General features: G+C 37.0%; 1 protein-coding gene across 1 annotated transcript; it reads right to left on the bottom strand.

The window, feature by feature from the left end:
- Nucleotides 1-9,450: 9,450 nt before the first annotated feature.
- LOC129719189 (28S ribosomal protein S18c, mitochondrial) lies at nt 9,451-10,728 on the bottom strand. The gene is made up of 3 exons (XM_055670686.1): nt 10,609-10,728; nt 9,862-10,253; nt 9,451-9,782 (listed from the first exon to the last, which is right to left on the bottom strand). The coding sequence occupies exons 1-2, from the start codon at nt 10,664-10,666 to the stop codon at nt 9,865-9,867; spliced, it is 447 nt and encodes a 148-aa protein (XP_055526661.1). The 5' UTR covers nt 10,667-10,728; the 3' UTR covers nt 9,451-9,782; nt 9,862-9,864.
- Nucleotides 10,729-14,974: the final 4,246 nt, after the last annotated feature.

The raw sequence follows: 14,974 nt of genomic DNA, 5'->3' as shown, positions 1-14,974 counted from the left end.
CGCGAGAAATCTTTGCGTCGTTGGACTAACCAGCGAATTGCAGAATAGTGCACCAGCGGCAATAAAATCATTTTTTGTAGTTGTAAAAATTTCTTAAGATTATTATGCCCCGTACTCCCTTACCATTGATCACCTTTTTTCACTGCACGTAGAGGTCGAGAGCATTCATATAGGCTAACGCAACCTGGTAAAAAGAGTAGGACATTCCAGCGATGAAAACCTCAGTGATGGAACTTAGCATGGACGAAAACCTCAGTAATGAAAATTAGCATGGACGAAAACCTCCGAGATATCTAGATTTTCTAGGAAAGAGTTTTGTTAGGACTTGGTTTAAGACAGTATTTTTTATTATTCTATAATTTTTGTTAGATTAAATACCAACTTTATAAGATGGTTCGACGCCTGGCAGGAGTTCTCACATAACCAAGAGCATTTTTAGATTACTTTTTTAAGTGTAGCGGAACAAAATGAGACATATTCAAAATTCAATAGCTCGGCTCAGACCCTGCTTTCAAACCTAATATTTGACATGGTGATGGGCCAGGGTATGCAAAACATATCTGGGGTGGTGCCGTTGATGTGCTTTTTCATGTTTCATATAAAAATTTTTGAATTACTTTATCAAGTATGGCGGTACAAAATGAGACATATTGAAAATTCAATAGCTCGGCTCAGACCCTGCTTTCAAACCTAATATTTGACATGGTGATGGGCCAGGGTATGCAGAACATATCTGGGGTGGTGCCGTTGATGTGCTTTTTCATGTTTCATATAAAAATTTTTGAATTACTTCATCAAGTATGGCGCTACAAAATGTGACATATTCAAAATTCAATAGCTCGGCTCAGACCCTGCTTTCAAACCTTATATTTGACATGGTGATGGGCCAGGGTATGCAGAACATATCTGGGGTACTGCCGTTGATGTGCTTTTTCATGTTTCATATAAAAATTTTTGAATTACTTCATCAAGAATGGCGGTTCAAAATGAGTCATTACTCACATTAGGATCAGTGCGTCTGGAACTGTCCTACAGATCAGACGTTTTTTCGGTTGCTTGTGGACTGGTCTTTGACTCCCTATAGCTTCAAAGTTTGTGTTTTGTCAGTGTGTCTTTTAAAGACTACCTGAAAGTTATTTCCCATCAGTCTTTCTCAAGACTACCTACTTTTGAATTTAACATTTGTTTTAACTTTTTTCGTATCACCTGAAATGGCTGGACGGAAAAAGAAACCTCGCATCGCTGCGGGGAGGAAAAGAGAGGCATCTCTTTCTGACACATCGAGTGTCTGTAGTGACAATCCTTTTGATATTTTGCCTGAGCAAGAAGCTGGTGAAATGGAGGTTACCAATAATGAAACTATACAAAATATAAAATCTTTAAAAAAGGAGAAAGTTCCACCTATTGTGGTAACTATTTCTTCTGAATTTAATATATTCAAAAAGGAACTTTCAACGTTTGTTTCTGACGTTAAAGTTACCTATCAAATTGGCCGTAGAGGTGAATGCCGCTTATTAGCCGACTCAGTAAAGGGTCGTGATCGTCTTGTTCAGTATTTAACTGACAAGATGTACAAATTTTTTACATATGACACCAAGAACGCCAAGCCGTTCAAGGTTGTCTTGAAAGGTCTCACCAACGATCAAACCGTTGATGAGATCAAACTTACTTTAACAGAATTACTTGGCATAGCCCCTACCCAAGTAATTCTAATGAAACAAAAATCACGAGGCGAAAACAGTCAGAGAACTGGAATTTCCCTTGATAATTATTTAATTCATTTTAACCGCAATGAGGTTAACAACTTAAAATTTTTTGAAAAAGCACATGCTTTGTATAATGTACGTGTAAAGTGGGAAACTTATAGGAAGTATGGCGGAGGTGAAAAGCATATCACCCAATGCCGTACTTGCCAACGTTATGGCCATGGTTCCAAATTCTGTAACATGGACCAACAATGTCTTAATTGTGGAGACTCTTCTCACAAAAAGGACACATGTCCTGTGAAAGAGAGTAAAAATTTTCGCTGTGCGAATTGTAACGGCAACCATATGTCAAATTTTTATCAATGCCCAGTCCGTTTAGCAATTGTTAAGGCAAGGCAAGGTAAACAAAATTCAATTTCTCAATTAAAACCAACTTCAAAACAAAATTCTCCAAGCGTACCAGTGACGCATAGTATACCTACTCCTTTGCATACCCGTTTAACTTATGCACAGGTTACAGGTAGTTCGAACATTATACCGCCTAGTGTTGGTAGTTTGAAAATGACCGTTAATTAGGGTAAGCAAAACACGCTAGAAAATAATTGTACACCTATTACTCCAGCTAATATTGCTGCCGAAAATATTTTTTCTAATGGCAACTGCCTGGGGCCTATTACGGCAGGTAAACTTTCTTTTTTGCAACAGGCAATGTTCGATCTTATGAACGCCATGTTGCAGGCAAAATCAATGTTTGAAGCCATTCAAATAGGCACAAATTTTACTATTAAAATTGTTTCTAATTTAAAATTTAGCAATGATTTTAAATAAAACAATTAAAATATTAAATTGGGATGCTCGCTCATTGAAGGCCAATGAGAATGAGCTTTTTAATTTTTTAACAGTAAATAATGTGCATATTGCAATTATTACTGAAACATTTTTGAAACCTAACATAAAATTGAAATATGATCCCAATTACGTGGTTCATAGATATGATAGGATTCAGGGTTCCGGCGGTGGAGTTGCAATTGTTATTCATCGCCGAATCAAACATCGTGCTCTTCCCCATCTTGAGACGAAAGTTATTGAAACTTTGGGAATTGAAGTTCAAACTGAACTTGGGATTTTATTTATTGCCGCAGCATATTTACCATTTCAATGCACACGCGAGCTCAAAAATTATTTTAAAGGTGATTTACAAAAACTCACCAGAAATCGTTCGAAATTTTTCATAATCGGCGATTTTAACGCTAAACATCGTTCATGGAATAATTCTCAAAGTAATTCCAATGGCAAAATTTTATCAATGATTGTTCTTCAGGATACTATTCTATTTTGTCTCCGAATAGTCCTACATGCTTTTCTTCTGTAAGAAACCCTTCAACAATTGATTTGGTGCTGACAGATCAAAGTCATGTATGTAGTGATTTGATCACACATGCTGACTTTGATTCTGACCATCTTCCAATAACTTTTTCTTTATCACATGAATCAGTTTTAAACCCTATGAGCTCTGTTTTTAATTATAACAAAGCTAATTGGGAAAGATACAAAAATTAAATTGAGAGAAATTTCAATAATGAGCTTGATTTGCAAAACGAAGTGAATATTGATTCCGCTTTGGAAGCATTAAAATGTGCAATTGTTCATGCCAGGAATTATTCTGTTCCAAAGGCTCAAGTGAAATTTGATTCACCAATAATTGACGAAAATCTTCAACTTCTAATTCGTTTGAAAAATGTCCGCAGACGTCAATATCAACGTTCTCGTGACCCTGTTTTTAAAACTATTTATAAAGATTTACAGAAAGAGATTAAACATAGATTTACTCTTCTGAGAAATCAAAATTTTGAGACTAAAGTTGAAAAATTGAAACCATATTCAAAACCATTTTGGAAGCTGTCGAAGATTCTTAAGAAACCTTCAAAGCCTATTCCAGTTTTGAAAGATGGTGAACGTTTTCTTGTATCCAATGAACAAAAGGCTCAAAGACTTGCTCAGCAGTTTGAGAGTGTTCATAACTCAAATTTGAATTTTGTGAGTCCAATTGAAAATGAAGTCACACGTCAATTTGATTTAATTTCTTCCCAGAATTTTTTACCTGCAGAAATAATTGAAACTAACTTGAATTAGATTAAATCAATTATTAAAAATTTCAAAAATATGAAAGCACCTGGTGACGATGGAATCTTTAATATACTAATCAAACATCTCCCTGAGAGCACAATGGATTTTTTAGTGAAAATTTTCAATTGCTGCTTCAAAATTGCATATTTTCCCAAATTATGGAAAAATGCAAAAATTACGCCCATTTTAAAACCGGATAAGAACCCAGCTGAAGTTTCAAGTTATCGACCAATCAGTTTGCTTTCTTCAATAAGTAAACTGTTTGAGAGAGTTATTCTTAACAGAATGATGTCACACATCAACGAAAATTCAATTTTTGCAAATGAACAGTTTGGATTTCGCCATGGGCATTCCACAACTCATCAATTGCTCAGAGTTACTAATATGATACGAGCTAACAAATCTGAAGGTTATTCCACTGGAGCTGCTCTTTTAGACATAGAAAAAGCATTCGACAGTGTTTGGCATAAAGGTTTGATTGCGAAATTGCAAACTTTTAATTTTCCAATTTTCCTAATCAAAATTTTAAAAAATTATCTTACTGATCGAACTCTGCAGGTTGTCTATCAGAATTCAAAATCTGATAGATTTCCTGTCAGAGCAGGTGTGCCTCAAGGTTCAGTCTTGGGTCCAGTCCTGTACAACATATTCACTTCAGATGCACAAAGTCATTGTTCTGCGATGACACAAGCATTTCCGTAAAAGGAAAAAGTCTTCGTGTCATATGCAGTCGATTGCAGAAAAGTTTAGATATTTTTTCTTCCTACTTGCAAAAGTGGAAAATCTCTCCCAATGCTTCTAAAACTCAAATGATAATTTTTCCGCATAAGCCTAGGGCTTCTTTCCTCAAGCCAAACAATAATCACGTTGTCAAGATGAATGGGGTTATTTTAAGTTGGTCCGACAAGGTTAAGTACTTGGGACTAATTTATGATAAAAAACTTATTTTCAAAGAGCACATTGAGAGTATACAAGCCAAGTGCATCAAATATACGAGATGTTTATATCCTCTCATTAACAGGAATTCTAAACTTTGTTTAAAGAACAAACTTTTGATTTACAAACAAATTTTTAGACCAGCAATGCTTTATGCTGTACCGATCTGGTCGAGTTGCTGTTCAACAAGGAAGAAAACGCTCCAAAAGATTCAGAATAAAATTCTGAAAATGATTTTGAAGCGTCCTCCTTGGTTTGGTACACTCGAATTACATAGACTTACTGGTGTTGAACCATTAGAAGCTATGTCAAATAAAATTATTAACAATTTCCGACAAAAATCGTTGCAATCCTCAATTGCTACGATAAGCTCTCTTTATAGCCAATAAGTTAGCAATTAAGTTAGTTGTAAGTTTACTTCCCCTTTTCTGACAAGTAGGTTTAAATCCCTACGAATGATAAGTCCTAATTGCGAAAGCAAACAAATCCTAACAATTAAAATTACAAATTTCTAACAGTGTTGAGAAGTCACCATTTGTGATTGGACACACATACTCATTATTTACTAATATTTATCATAAATACTTAAGCTACTAACAAATCCCCCCTTAAAAAAAAAAAAAAAAAAAACTCACATTAGGAGGCCCTACGTTGAGTTTTATTGCCCCTTGGCATCGCGGCGGACAATTAAGGCCCTGGTACGAGGTTCGTGCTTTCTTATTACATCGCAGCATAACGCCGATTTTTACTAGACTATAGTGTACCCGTATTATTTCTAAATTTATTTACAACGGGCAGCCTAACGGCTTTAACGCAGCACGCAAGTCGGCTAAAGCTTATTTTGTTGATAATATAATTTTAATTTTTGATCGCAAAAAATCACAAGGGTTGTATGCAAAGCCTTGACCGCAAGGTTGACGTAGAACTTGTGTTTGTTGTATAACTTATATTGAATATTTTTAAAATTTTGTGCAAAAGAGGAGTTGAAGTGCTACCGAATTTAAGTTTGCACATACAACGCTGAACAGGGAACACTGTACAGCGCGAACAAGTTTCAACAGTCAAAGTGCATGCAGGTAAAAATAACATTTTACTTTTAGTTCCAGCGCAAAACGAGAAAGTATTAAACCTTAAAAAAGGCATTTTTTTAAAACGCAGTTGAAAGCTGTTTTTACATTGAAAATTTGACGGCCCATATACTTTGAAAGCCAGCATTCCAAAACGTTTGTGTGTTGTCAAAATACGGCAACTTTCCATTAGAGGAAGTGCGGCTAATGTACCTACTACTGATGCTGCTCGCTACTGCACTAATGCAGCATTAACTAGAGGAAGTGCCGTTGCACCAGCTGGTCCAAATGTCGCTGCTGATACAACTACGCTGTTGATGCTATCCGCTGCCAAAGCTGCTGCTGTTAAGTAAGGATTGTAGTCGCTGTCTAGAACTAATATGAGCAGTTTCGGCTGAAACAGACTCTTCACACTTAAAATAAAACACCGAATTCGGTAAAATTTTACCGGAATCTCAACAGCTGAACGTTCGGTGAAATCTTCGGTGTTTCCGGAAATTACCGAACAGTTTGTGAAACCACCAACCGAGTGGTCGGTAATTTTCGCAGCTTTTTGGTAATGTTCCAAACCGAGCAGCCAGTAAAATTTACCGAAAGAAACTTTAAAAATGAACAAAAATACCGAACGCACCTGTAAAAAATACCGGTGGCAGAAAAGTCGGTTATAAATGAGCCTGCCGGTACCGTCTAAAATCAAACTAAATTAACCAGATTACTTACGAAAAAAGTTAGCGACTCGTACATCCATTAACACTTTCCAAATTATAAATATCCTATGTTTACACAGAACAACAATTAAAACAAATCAGCAGCACCAGTAAAAAATATTCGCGTCTTGCACGGTTGCACGTATGAGAAAAATGGCCACCACATTCACAATTTGGCATTTTTACAGGTTGTTCGGTAAAAAGTTATACAAATTTCGGTAAATGTAAAATTAAGCAAATAATTCGGTAACAGTTAACAGAATTATGGTAAAACCTACAGATCTTACAGAACAGTCGTTAATTTTATGCTTTTTTGCAGGAATACCGGTATTATCACACTTTACCGATTATTATTGTAAAAAAAATTACCGAACGACTTTTTTTGGATTAAGTGTGTTGTATAGGCCAAATAGTACATTCCGAATTACTAGGTCAAAAACTCTGTCGTCCGTGCTTGGGAAAGCAATCATATGACGGCCAATTAGTTTCGACGAGGATTGACCATTTTCAATAATATAGTTGTTTTTATATAAGACTAGACAATTGTTAAGGATTGATTATGCGAAAACCTAATTATTGTACAGATAATAAAAGCTGTTCGAGTGTTGTGCTTATTACTGAAGGAAAAGATAATTCAGTACGTTCTGAGACATGGAGATAAAGTCAAATTTATAACTATTCCAAATTTGAAGATGTAAATTATTTAAGAAAAGATATTAACTCTTGAATCAGGTATTTAATTTCATCCTGAAAAAAACAATTTGCTGTCAAACTCATTACCGGATAAGATGTCGATCTTTTCTTGATGCCGATTGACACTCAAAACTAGACGGCTTTCCAGAACGTTGGTGTGTGAACGCCAGCTTTCCAGAACGTTGGTGTGTTGTCAAAATGAGGCAACTTTCCATTGGATGCATTTCTAGTGCCCGCTATCGCACAGACAGCATTTCACTAAAGAAAGTGCCGCTTCATCAGCTGGCCCTGTTAATATTGATGCTGAGACCCGCTGCAACCGCTGCGCTATCCGTTGCCATGTCACAGCTGTGGCCGCTATCCGCTGCAGTGCTGCTAAGGAAGGACTGCTGTTGTCGCTGTCTATAACTATTATGAGCGGCCTCGGCTGAAACAGGCTCTTAAAAGGCCAGATAGCACATTTAAAATTACTAGGTCTATAATTCTGTCGACCGTGCTTGGGAACCAATCAGAGGTCGAATTTTGCGTTTTGACAATAATGCGTGCCGAATAATGTACCTACTACTGATGCTGTTCGCTACTGCACAAATGCAGCTTCAACTAGAGGAAGTGCCGCTGCACCAGCTGGTCCAAATATTGCTGCTGATACAACTACTGCTGCTGATGCTATGGCATCGATACTACACCGCGAGAAATGAGCACCGGTATCGATACTTTCTAAACGACGCTTTTTAAAAAAAGATGCAGGTCTGATACCGATACTATCGAAGCATCGATAATCGATACTCCTTCAACCGATACTCCGATACCTGCTATGAACATTGAATACCGCGATACCAAAGTATCGATACGTCTGTCAGTATCGCCCATCTTTACCAAATAGTACGTTCCGAATTACTAGGTCTATAAATCTGTCGACTGTGCTTGGGAAGCAATCATATTGACGACCAATCGGATCAATCGAATTTTGCGCTTCAACAAGGATTGACCATTTGGTTTGATAATTTTTGGGGTTTAATTATGCGATAACTTAATTTTAATGCAGTTAATAAAAGCTGTTCGGGTGTTGTGTTTATTACTAGAGGAAAAGATAATTTAGTTCGTTCTGAGACATGGAGATGAAGTAAAGTTTATAACTGTTCCAACATTTCAAAGTGCAAATTAATTCAATAGAAAATATTAACTCTTCAATTTGGTATTTATTTCATCCTGAAAAGAAAATTTTTCTGTTTAACTCAATATCGGATAGAATGTCGATCACTTCTTTGCGTTAATACTGACAGTGCGAATAAAGTATTCCTTGTAAGAGAATAACACTGTGAAATGCTGTTTTAACACTCAAAACTAGACGGCTCATGTATTTTGAACGCCAGCCTTCCAGAACGTTGGTGTGTTGTCAAAATGAGGCAACTTTTCATTGGATACATTTATTAGTGCCCGCTATCTTACAGAGACAGCATTTCACTACAGGAAGTGCCCCACTGCATCAGCTGGCCCTGCTACCATCGATGCTGATATTCTCGCTGCAACTGCTGCCGCTATCCGTTGCCGCAGCTATGGCCGCTATAGGCTTGGCTCCGCAGCAACCGCCACTATCCGATGCACTGCTACTGCTGCTGCTGCTAAGAAAGGACTGCTGTTGTCGCTGTCTAGAATTATGATGAGCGACTTCGGCTGAAACAGTTTAAAATTTTAAATTACTAGGTCTATAATTCTGTCGACTGTGCTTGGGAAGTAATCATATAATGACCAATCAAAGGCCGGCTTGACAATTTTCAATAGTACAATAGTTTGAATGATAAAATTACAATTTTCTGCATTTGGGAAGAATCTTAGATTTTCCAGTCTATTGTTGCAAGAACAAGAAACTCCATCAAAAACTAACCGATTAAAAAGCCTTTGAAGTTGGACATATTTTTCATTTTTTCCGGGTTTTAGATTTTCATTTTACCTCCCTATGTAGCCGAACTTCCTGACAGACGTAGTTCTACGTCAAAATGTTTTGTCGGGACGAGCAAATAGAACCTAATTGTTAACCAAGGCACACCAACTGGCTTAGCTTGATTCCCGAGACACTCACAGCGACGAGGCAGTTCTCTGTGCTGTGCGGTTAGTGTGACATATTGATTTTTTTTAGTTTGAGTCACAAAATACTTACAAAAAACATCTTTGGCAAAGCATTCGGATTTAAATTAATTATATGTGTTTTATTAGTTTTTAGACAACGGAAATTTTATTATTTTCTACATAGACTTGAAATTAAAATATGTGTGGTTTTTTGGATTTCTACCAGACGTCGCTTTTCACGTAAATAAATGATGGTTCGTGTATCGGCTTATCGCTTGAATCGGCTTTTTGTGCTTGAATCGGCGTTTTGTGCGTAGCTTGATGGAAACAGATAGGAGCTCAACCACCAAGCCCAGGGAGCGCTTTCACATAGATATCTAGAAATTTTTATTACCTGTCAAATTTACCAAGAGCTTCTCAGCCTCCCTGGATTAACCTCGCGGCCCTCTTGTCTCCCGCGAACCCCCGGTTGTGCACCACTGTTGCAGGGTTAAAAATGATGATGAAAATTATTTCATTTTCTTATTTTGCACCTAAATTCATTTTATTTTTATTTACATTTTAATACTTATGTAAACGTATTGGTTTTTCAGGATCAAACAGCCTAGGGTCGTTCATGAAATGTACAGCTTTGTGGTAAGTTGCCATTAAACCGGCATTCTGGGCCTTTACTATTTCTGTTTCAATTTGCTCCTGTTGTGTTTTGCACAAACCAGTTATGTGTTTTCCATATACTCTACCTGTGTAAGGGCTTTGGAATTGTGACAATAATTGAACGTTTTTATAATCTGGTGTAATGTTGTGTTTACATAAAATGCATTGGATACGCTCTTTTGCAAATGGATTTTCTATTTCAACAGGAGCATCTGGATCAATTTTCGTTGTGAAATGTTTCTTTTTTTGTGTGTTGTCCAATGGGCGAATAGTGAATACAGTTACATAACCTGAAACTAAGATAGAAATGCATTATTATACATCTCATTCTATCAATATTCACGCATCTAAAAATACTTCACAACTTAGAACGCATCACGTAGAAACCCTTATTTCACCTAAAATTAATAATTTATATGAATGAGGTAAATAAAAAAACCCAAAGTAAACAAAAGAAAAAGCTCATCCTTACGCGGCTTTTTTTGGAAACGTAGCGATTAAAAATGTCTTCAGTTTACCACAGCTAAAATCATAGGTAACTAGTTTCATACCTACTTCCCTAAATAATGTCCTTTTTTGCCCACCATAATCATTAAGTTAACCTTAATTGACTAGATTCCAGGTAGATACAAGAAATCAACATTTTCTTACCAAATTTAAAGGCAGCTGAGTATTTCACAAATTGTTGCAACATTTTCTTAATTAGCATAGCAATGGGTAGGGATGGGCGATACTAGCATCGATACCAACGGTATCGATACTAAGGGTAACGACATCGATACTCACCGCAAGAGATCAGTACCGGTATCGATACTTTCGAAAAAAATTTGTGAGTCTGATGGTCTGATACCAATTCGCGTAGATCAGCTAGCTGGCATCCCGCCATGTTTCGAGGACTAACATCTCAGCGTGTGTGTAAACGAGATAGCATATCACCGCAACTTTTCATACGCATAACATAGCATCTGTCAATGGGGCCCGCAAATTGCGGATCCGCGGTGATGTTAGCTCCTAACGGAGCAAAGCAAATAAGACAGAGATGCCAGCTAGCTGGCGTAGACGGTGTTGCTGATATTTGTTTGGTTTTTGCATGCGAAAAAGAAGGAAGAAAATATTTTTGCTTTTGTCATCACGCACATTTTGACAATTATTGTGCATGCAGAGAAAAATCGGAAGTGACGAGTCGCTCGTCTGACAAGGATTTTCCAGCGAATTCAACAACAACAACAATTGATTCGACATAAAATGTCCCGAAATGTGCCACTGTAATATTTTCTAATAGTTTTGAATGTATTCTAGTCGCAAAACTATGTCAATTTAATCAAAGAACATTAAAACTGCATTGTACTGTGCGAGAAATAATCATACAAAATGACATCGCTGGAAATCTTCGCGTCGCTGGACTCACCAGCGAACTGCAAAGTAGTGCTGCAGCGACAATTGGCCCTGACTCAAGTAAAATAGGTTTTTAACGCTGTTTGCACCTACGCGAATTCTCATATGCAATTGTCAATTTATGTGTGAAAACAAAAGCAAAAATATTTCCCTCCTTCACTTTCGCAAGTAAAAACCAAACCAATATCAACAGAGTCGTCAGGGCCAATACATATGAGTGTTCACGTAGGTGCAAACAGCCTTCAAAATCTCTTTCAACGCGAATAACCCGAATACTACAGACGGTGTTAAGCCTGTACACTCTAAAAAATAGGCACGTAAAATCCACCTGAAAAAGCACGTAAGTGACTGACCTTCAGAAAATCTGCCATTTTACGTGACATTAGTAACTTTCACCTAAATTTCATGTACGATTCACTGTCAATTCACGTAAATCGGTCAAATTATAATGTAAATATTTTGAGTGCGTTGGTATTTGTGTGTTTTGACTTTGTTAGTGTTAGTGCGACTGTGGTGTGACGTTTCCGGCAGCGGAATTTACGTGAATTTTTAGTATGCAAAAAAAGTCAATATGGCGTCCAAAAAACCAATTTTATATTGGAAATCACGCAATGTAAGTAGCCAGAATAATATTTAGATTAACAGAGGAAACATATACATTTTTCAAATTTTCAGTTGGTGAATTCTCCCCGGACAATTGGAATCGTCAACGGTCATTTTCGAGCGGAACACCTCCTGCCGGTTGAACGGACGACATCTTTCCGGTCATCACTGTTTTTTTTTCGGTTGGGATCTCGATTTTAAACAAGTAATTATTTTTTAGTATTTGAAAATAAATTATATTTTTTATATGCGCTGTCTAGTCTATTTACTTAAAATTCACGTAGATTCCATCTGAATAACACGTAAAAATTAAGTGAAAATCATGTGGGGTTTATGCGTTCTGTTTATGGTTTCACCTAAATATCAAGTAAAAAGGTACGTGAAAATGCGGTTATAATTACCTGACCAACACGTAGACGATTGGCACTGAAGTTGACACTAACACACTAAGGACATCTTCAGCGGTGGTCCAAATCGTTGTTTTGTTCTATTTTTTTGGAACAAACTCAAATTCACTGCTGCACCGGTGGTGTAAATTTTGTTTTATACCAGATCTAATTTGAAGAAATTTGAAACTGGTAAACGTTTTGGTCTATTTTTGGAACAAGAAATAGATCGTTCTAAAACCCTTTGTACGCTGCCAATAGGTAGGTAAATTGTCATATTTCAGTTGAACACCTCATTTTTGGCTATTTCCATATAAGTGTTTTGCGAGTGTTGGGGAATAAACAAAACAAAGATTTTTTATGACAACTCACAATTCATTTTTGGGGCTTTTCTGAAGCAGAATATGAACAGGTTTGTCGTTTTTGGCATCAAGGAAACCGACCAGCAAAAGGGGGAATTCTGAAAGACCAGATTGACTTGCTGTGCGCGGCAGTACAGTCGCATTAAATGTTATTTATCGTCACCAACGAAGGGTATCTATTTATTTATTTATTTATTTCGTCAAACAAAAGTAGACTACATATGTTTAAAACTAACTTACATGCTATATACTATTTATGAAGTTTATACATAATACATAGTTTATAAGTTTATACATAATTGAATAATAATATCTCTACTTGACGGATTATTACAATAAATGTTTTCTATCGATTTAAATTGCGCGTTGAATTGAAATATTGTTTTTTTTATTTCTCGATATAACTGTCGCCTTAATTGTATTGTGACTAGAGGAGAACTTAAGAGGCCAGAAAAATGGTCCTTGAAGACACTGAACTGAAAACGTTCAAAATACTGGGGTGAAATTGTGCATTTCGTTTCGAGCAACTCGAACAAAACTAAATGATCGCTGGGGGGCGTTATGTTCCGTTTTTCGTATTTTTCGACTTTGCGGGTTAGATGAGCCGCAGGACAAATGACAATGACTGCTCCTTTTAATCTTGAAGCATAACTGGCAGTTTGTGACCTACTCGAAAATAGCGAAAATCGTTCGAAACGAGCTGCACAATGCCACCCAATATCCTCAAAACCCAAACCAAGTTTGAAGAACTGCAAGATTTTAAAAGATTGATGAGACGAAAACGGAAGATGAACATCTACGCGATCAAATATTTTTCGCTATCCTCCGAAACCAAGTAGGGTTTCGGAGCAGAAATTTTAGATCATACCAATCTATCCTGAGAAATGTCATTGACGCTCGGGTCAAACCGTCAAATCCATAAAGTCTTGTGGATATAAAATGTCTTGCCAAAGTAATCGTTTAATGAGCGTAAAAATTATTGAATTTCCGTTTGTTAAATATTGAGTCACAGACTAACAGACATAACACGTCGAACAAATTTTCAATAAAATCATCGTTTGGATGATTCCAGCACTTTACGTTAGTAACACTAGCACCATCTGCTGTCGTGTTCGCGCTGCGTCATGTATTTCGACATCAGCGCCAGCGTTACTGCATGTGTCAAATGGAAAACTACAAAATATGTATAAGATTGCATGACAGCGCCTCAGACGACGTTTTCGCGCGATGACTGTTATTCGATTGAAAAATTTGAAATGAACGTTTTTGTGGCGATGGAGCTAGGTTCCAGTGTTACGTCTGTTAGTCTGTGATTGAGTGTTTTTTATTATAACGTGTCTCATTAACTGATAGCATGGGGTATTAAATTGTTGACAGTGTGACAGATGTCAGCGGTTTAAAACAACAAGATATACAACAGCGGAGAACGAAAAGTTGGTCTATATTAGCTGGTTCTATTCATGTTTCGCTGGTGTAAATCTAGTATAAACTTGTTTCAAAAATAGACCACCGCTGAAGATGCCCTAACACATGAACGGCTTTCGAGAAATCGGCGAAAGTTACGTGAAAAGAAGGTGGATGAGAATCAGCCACTTTTCCCGGTAAATTTTACGTGCATTTTTTCAGAGTGAAGTACACTCTGTCTAATGGTCAAATATTATTGTTCCAGTTAAAAATCGAAATACCGACTCGCGACTTTTGACTTTCGATTTTTTTACCTTATGCACAATGCGCATAGTGTCGCATCTAGTGCGCTGTATTGCGCGTCAGATGCGCTATACAGCGCACTAGATGCGACATTATGCGCATTGTGTATACGGTTAAAAAATCGAAAGTGGCGAGTCATTATTTCGGTTTTCAACTGAAACAATAATATTTGACCTTCTGACATATTGCGACTTGCCAAATTAGACTACCCTGAAATACACGATTATCACAGTCGAATCTCGCACACGATTTCGCAATTTGGGTGATGGGTATCGATACTAGCGTTATAGAAACGCTTGACAGAAATATTTTATTATATAGACAAACAAAATCTCTATCATGACTGCTACCTTGGTAGGTTAATGAAAAATCACTCCAGCAATGGTCAGTGCTTGATATTGACTCTATCACTGCTCTATCATGACTGCTACCAAGGCCATCATATAACTATTGGAATATAAGCTTCTTGCACGCTGCAGTTGCTGCTTGCAAACAATGGTTATGTCAAGTCAACCGGTTTGTTTAAAGGTGCATGCAAGAAGCGTATATTCCAGCAGTTATACA

This window comes from Wyeomyia smithii, chromosome 1 (genome assembly GCF_029784165.1).
Source record: "Wyeomyia smithii strain HCP4-BCI-WySm-NY-G18 chromosome 1, ASM2978416v1, whole genome shotgun sequence".
NCBI classification, from domain to species: domain Eukaryota; kingdom Metazoa; phylum Arthropoda; class Insecta; order Diptera; family Culicidae; genus Wyeomyia; species Wyeomyia smithii.
Note: the sequence above shows the minus strand (reverse complement) of the source record. Positions and strands in the feature narration are given on the sequence as shown.